Source organism: Armigeres subalbatus, chromosome 3 (genome assembly GCF_024139115.2).
Source record: "Armigeres subalbatus isolate Guangzhou_Male chromosome 3, GZ_Asu_2, whole genome shotgun sequence".
Classification (NCBI taxonomy): domain Eukaryota; kingdom Metazoa; phylum Arthropoda; class Insecta; order Diptera; family Culicidae; genus Armigeres; species Armigeres subalbatus.
In genome coordinates, this window is record NC_085141.1 from 348,947,130 (window position 1) to 348,953,717 (window position 6,588).

A 6,588-nucleotide genomic window follows, 5' to 3' on the forward strand; every position below is an offset into this window, starting at 1 on the left:
TTTTGTCCTTAATTCACGTGGGAAACGTGGAAAATGAAAAATCTCGCGTAGCATTTGATAAGGGCCTATTACAGAAAGGTAAACATTAATCGATTCAAAACAAAACATTAGATTTTCAGCTCCCATTTCACAAGTTTATTATATTTTTAGCAGCGAAAGCTACCCAGAACGTACAATCAACACTGATTACTCACGCATAACATCAGTTGCATCGTAAAATTTTAAATTGATTAAACAAAAGTCTGGCTATTGTTTTTGCACCCTTATGGGTCGTTCATAAACTTCTTGCTTAAAACATCTTCATCTTACAATAACATAGGATTGATTATTTTTGGAGAGGAAATGTTTCTTTCTATTTCCTGTTTTGGTCCTATGTACAAGGTTGCCTCATATGGTTACTTCACTTAAGACCAAGTAGACTGCTTATTCGAATTGTTTCTATTTAGCTTGAAGTGGCACTTGCCCGTTTTATCCCCTATCCAATATTATTTCTTTGCTTCAACTTGTCTACATAATATCAACTATTATGTATTTAAGTTATATCGAGTTTTACATATCTGTTGTCAATGCAATCGCCAAATTCAGTACAAATGATATTTAGACTTTTCATAAGATTGGTTAGTGGGAATGAGATGAAAGATAATAGAGCATTCGCTATGCTTTGTAGAGATTTAAATGAGTAGCAGATGCCCCAACACTAATATTATTTTTTGAGGGTTTGGTTACAAAATTGTATTAAAAAGTTTTTTTTAATCGGCTCCGTAACGCTCTACAGCATTTGAGTCTACCAAATGAGCGAATGAATAACAAAAAACAGAGTATGTTACTGTTATTTTCAATCATGTCTAGGTGTCAAATGCCTCGAAAACCAGAAAAAGCTATCTGCGGAATTTTTCTGCCTATATACTGTTGAAAACAATGGCGGAAAATATGAAAACAACCTATTTTGAAGTTACTCGCAAATTCGTTTGCGGACGAGTGCGGATGATCTTTAACCCGCAATGGAAAGATGAAAGCCTATATTTTCATGTGTGTACAATCACGTAGCGGAATACGAGGGAGTACTTCTACTTTTTTAATAATGAAGTTTGCTAAAAAATGTCAAAAACTCCATGTTATTTATGTTTATGAAATAATATCTTAATGTTAAATATAATTCATTTCAACTCATGGAGGTCCTAGGGCAGTCTATAAATGATGTTTTGTGTACGATAAACCTAACATTATATGTGTTGTTTAGATTAGTCAGCAGTGGTAACTGATCTTTGTCTTGCGGCACGCTAAAAACCATCAAATTAACATGATTTTTGATAGGTTGTCATTAATACTAATAAGGAACAAACGTAAAAATTTCAATGACTCATAATGGAGATAATATTGAAGAATATTCTAAAAACATAATAATATGCAAAAGTTCGAAAAACGAGAAAGGGTTTTTGGCCAGCCATTTGTTCTAGTTACTCCACCGTGCAGTGCAGCGCTCGAGCCAGTGCTTCACCACCGTGTTTAAACAGCTCTCCTGGTAGTTGGTCAACTCCAGGGGCTTTGTTGTTTTTCAGCCGGCCGATCTCCTCCTGGATTTCCTGGAGATTCGGAGCCGGAAGTCGCATGTCCTGCGCGCGTGCTCCTAGGTTCATTACCATACCGCCACCGTTGTCTGCCATATCGCCATTCAGGTGCTCTTCGTAGTGCTGCCGCCACCTTTGGATCACCTCACGCTCGTTCGTAAGAAGGTTCCCGTTTAAGTCCTTACACATATCGGGCTGTGGCACGTGGCCCTTACGTGAACGGTTCAACTTCTCATAGAACTTTCGTGCGTTATTAGCGCGGTACAGTTCCTCCGTCTCTTCACGGTCTCGATCTTCCTGCTGGCGCTTTTTCCTCCGGAAAAACGAGTTTTGTCTGTTCCGCGCCCGTTTGTATCGTGCCTCGTTCGCCCTCGTGCGGTGTTGCAGCAATTTCGCCCATGCTGCATTCTTCTCCTCAACTAACTGCTCACATTCGCCGTCATACCAGTCGTTTCTCTGATCCGGAGCCACCGTGCCTAGTGCAGCGGTTGCGGTGCTTCCAATGGCGGATCGAATATCTCTCCAGCCATCTTCAAGAGATGCTGCGCCTAGCTGCTCTTCCGTTGGGAGTGCCACTTCCAGCTGCTGCGCGTAGTCTTGGGCTAGTCTACCGTCTTGTAGCCGCCCAATGTTAAGCCGCGGCGGACGACTCCGACGCGTGTTGATCACCGTCGAGAGTTTTGAGCGCAGACATACTGCGACGAGGTAGTGGTCGGATTCAATATTCGCACTGCGGTAAGTGCGTACGTTCGTGATGTCGGAGAAGAATTTACCGTCGATTAGAACGTGGTCGATTTGGTTTTCCGTTACTTGATTAGGTGATTTCCATGTGGCCTTGTGGATATTCTTACGGGGAAGAAAGTGCTTCGGACTACCATTCCGCGGGAGGCTGCAAAGTTTATGCATCGTTGGCCGTTGTCGTTCGATACGGTATGCAGACTATCCGGTCCGATGACCGGTCTATACATTTCCTCCTTCCTACCTGAGCGTTCATGTCACCGATGACGATTTTGACGTCCCGCAGTGGGCATCCATCGTATGTCTGCTCCAGCTGCGCATAGAACGCTTCTTTTTCGTCGTCGGATCTCTTTCGTGTGGGCAGTGCACGTTGATGATGCTATAGTTGAAGAAACGGCCTTTTATCCTCAGCTTGCACATCCTTGCGTTGATTGGCTGCCACCCAATCACGCGTTGGCGCATCTTTCCCAGCACTATGAAGCCGATTCCCAGCTCGTTGGTGGTGCCACAGCTTTGGTAGAAGGTAGCCGCTCGATGCCCGCTTTTCCACACTTTCTGTCCTGTCCAGCAGATTTCCTGCAGCGCTACGACATCGAAGTTGCGGGGATGTAATTCATCGTAGATTATCCTATCGCAACCAGCGAAGCCTAGTGACTTGCAGTTCCATGTTCCAAGCTTCCAATCGTGATCCTTTATTCGTCGCCTAGGTCGTTGCCGATTGTATCGAGTCGTATTATCTTCTATGTCGTTCGTAATAGTTGTTTTTAAAGGCGGCTTATTGGGCCTGCGCAAACCTCCTGTCTCGTCGGAGGGCCGTCGTGTCAGGGCTGTTTAGCGTCCCACCTAACACCAGGACTTGGGCTTGTGCGCTTTGAGCGGCACACGGTCGCTTTGGCGGAGCCTACTTGAGGATACATGCAGCTTTTTATAGAGGTTTAACAGGGCCCACTGTCAAACCCCACCACATCCTAAGTAGGCGCCACAACTCGCAGATGGCCTGGGGAGGGATCGTCAAGCCCTTGGACATAGTCCCTGCTGCCCCCAAATCAAAATTACTATACTTATCGAAATTATCGTGTTGACAGCGCCTGTGGTGGGGTCACCATTGTCATTAATAGGCGCATCAAACACAAATTATATTCTTCATTTGAAACCAAAGGATTTGAAACCTTGAGAGTTTCTGTTGAAACAAATTTTGGACTATTCTCTTTTAATGCTGCCTACTTGCCTTTCCAACGCAATGGGCAGCAAAGGAACTTGTTGAGAGCTGATCTTCAAACCCGACGGGAGAGAGGTGACCCGACGGGAGTATTCATACTTATAGTGAAGACAACATTAGTGGAATGCGGTAGATTTGCGATAGGGATTGTAGCAGCTTGCGAAAGGAGAAGCAGCCATTAGTAGCTTTTATAAGATAATTTACTTATCAAAGTGTGTATATAATTATATTTCATCTAATGTCAAATAAAAACAAAAATAATAATGGTTAAAATTATTCTTCATGTTTTATTAAATATTGAGAGATTTGTTAGTATTTTTCTTTCTTTTCATAACCGAGCCCAGTTCTTTTTAATGAACTATTTCACCGAGTGCCCGGTAATGGTTACCGATATGTTTAATGATATTTGACATTTTGCCTGCGAGCGCACAGAACCGAGCAGTCGGTAAATGGGTGATGTTTTTGCTGAGATGACTGCCGAGAGCTCATCTGTTGAGAACTCGGTAATTCGTTTACCGAGCTCGGTGAAAAAATTAAGTGTGTAGCTAGAATATTGGAAGACACAAACATTTAATCTCTTGTCAAAGAATGTTAACAATCAACATTAAAATAGTACGAATAATGAACGGTGGATAAATCAAGGCCTATAACGACATAGGAAATATCATCTGCAAAGCGGTTATTGCGTCAAAATAGTTAAGCGTGTATTGATACGGAGATTCATTCTTTTCAAAGGGTTACACCACCGTAGAATTCTATTTTTTTGTAGGAGGTCATTCAGAGTCTCAAAAATATGTAATACACTAAAGAATAAAAAGTGGGACGAATTACTGAATGTCTTGATCTATTTTTAGAGTCCACTAAAAACTACAAACGCGTTTTTCTCGAAACTGCTCACTTGATCTAGCCGGAAATATAACTCTGACAAAATTTTACCGATCGATTCAAAAAATTTAACAACATTTAAAATCGTTGTCTTTAGAAATTTTATTTTTATTCGAAGCCTCACCATGTTACGAAAAATCAGTTTATCAAAAGACTCCTGTAATTGCTTAAAACTTTGGCCCAAAAAATACCATATTTCTTTTATTGAGTATTATTTTCTACACGATGGAGACGGATATTGACTTTCGGAAAGTAAATTTATGACACAATCAGTATCTCATTGATCAAATTAAAATTTATTCAACAAAAATCGTTCAACATTTTCGGCGGTATGTGGTTTTTATCTATATCACGTTTGTTCTTATGTTACCTGAGTATTAGCAGATTCGGTGACTTTCTGTTCTTACCATCCGTAGTGAGCGCTAGCATCCTGGTAGCTCACGTGAGAAACGGTGGATTCCGGAGCATAGCTGACGGTCTTGGCGGCAACAACTGGTGCGGCATGAGCGTACACGGGTTGAGGGGCCACGGTCTTCAGGTAGGTTGGCTGCTGGACGATGGTCTTGCTGTAGACTGGTTCGGAAACAAGGGTCTTGGCGTAGACTGGTGCATCAGCGTAGGACTTGGCGTAGACTGGAGCAGCAGCGTAGGACTTGGCGTAAACTGGAGCAGCAGCATAGGTCTTGGCGTAGACTGGCTCGGATACGAGGGTCTTGGCATACACTGGTTCAGAGACGTAAGTCTTGGCAACTGGAGCGCTGTAGGCAAGGGTCTTGGCAGAGTAGACTGGCTCAGAGGCATAGGTCTTGGCATAAGCTGGCTCAGCAACAAGGGTCTTGGTGTAGGATGGTTCATGCACTTGGTATCCCTTGCTGACGTACTGTACCGAAGGCTGGGCATAGGCGAGGGTCTTGGTGGCGACTGGAGCGGCATAGTGCACAGCAGGTTGAGCGTAAGCCAAGGTCTTGGCAACTGGAGCAGCATATTGGACGGATGGTTCAGCATAGGCCAAAGTCTTGGTGACTGGGGCGGCGTAGTGGACAGCCGGTTCAGCGTAGGTTACAGTCTTGGCAACCTTTACTGGGTGGTGTTCACGGGTGATGGAGCTGTAGCTGACGGCAGGTGCTGGCGAGTAGTGAGCTGCGTGGTGGTCAGCTTCCAGGTAGCCAGCGCTGGCACAAGCCAGGGTGGCGAACAGTACAACCATCTGCAGCACAGAGAAAAAGTTCATGGTTAGATCTAAATAATAAAAATAATATTATTCAGAATTCAGAAATTATGTGTGTTCTCCCAGCACTTGTTCTATTTTTCCTTCACTTGATATTTCTTCTAGAGAAGTCACAACACAGTTATTCTTGTTTCGAGATGGATTAACATATTTCTGTACACTTATGAGTCCATTTGAGCCACTAACATCTTTTATCCACTTAGTTTTTCCATCACAAGCATTCGATACATTTTCTTGACCCCATCACACTCTCACCTTAAACGCCATAATGTTGCTGTGTAATTGCACCTGAAGACGCGTGCAGATTTAACGATTTAGTCGAACGGAAAGTAACTGAAGCAATGATACAGTACGACCGGTTGGGTCCAATATTTATACGGAAAAAATCTAAACACTCGTTGGATGATCTCTTTTTTCGGGTTCGCATCGATCAGCTCGCGCAACGGAACGACGCTGCTGATGACACGAGGACCCGCGAATCGAAGAAGAGAGGCTGACCTTCCTGCTCCGACCGTCGTTGTCGGTATAGCGACTTGTGAATTGTGGTGTTTCCGCGACGGTGCCAGTGAGGCAGAACGGGTGTAGTAAATAAATGCTTTTACACAACGTTACAAAGTAATAAATCGCACTATCCACCAATCTGTGAACTCGGAACTGGAAAACAGTGCGCTCAGGGTGCGAGCGTATCGATCGGTGGTTGTTGGATGCGGGAGGTAATGATTGGAAATATTTGCTAGCTGTTTTTTCGCAGACCATTGAATAAGTGAGAATGTTTTTATTTGTTGCGAGTTTTGGATGTTGTTGTTGATCTATTTCATGCGACCACTCATGGATCTGAAGGTGATCACATTCTGAATGAAATAGTATATTGAATCAATAGATTTCAATGCAAGCGCTGTGAGCTGTGAACCAATTTTATGACCAGAGGTCTGATGAATAGTTCCGTATGT

The 6,588-nt window shown here is 43.3% G+C and overlaps 1 protein-coding gene across 1 annotated transcript; it reads right to left on the bottom strand.

Annotated features, from left to right (window-relative positions):
- Nucleotides 1–4,685: 4,685 nt before the first annotated feature.
- LOC134223032 (larval/pupal cuticle protein H1C-like) lies at nucleotides 4,686–6,047 on the bottom strand. The gene is made up of 2 exons (XM_062702170.1): nucleotides 5,894–6,047; nucleotides 4,686–5,617 (listed from the first exon to the last, which is right to left on the bottom strand). Exons 1-2 carry the CDS (start codon nucleotides 5,903–5,905, stop codon nucleotides 4,814–4,816), a joined length of 816 nt encoding a protein of 271 aa, XP_062558154.1. The 5' UTR covers nucleotides 5,906–6,047; the 3' UTR covers nucleotides 4,686–4,813.
- Between the last annotated feature and the right edge of the window lie 541 nt (nucleotides 6,048–6,588).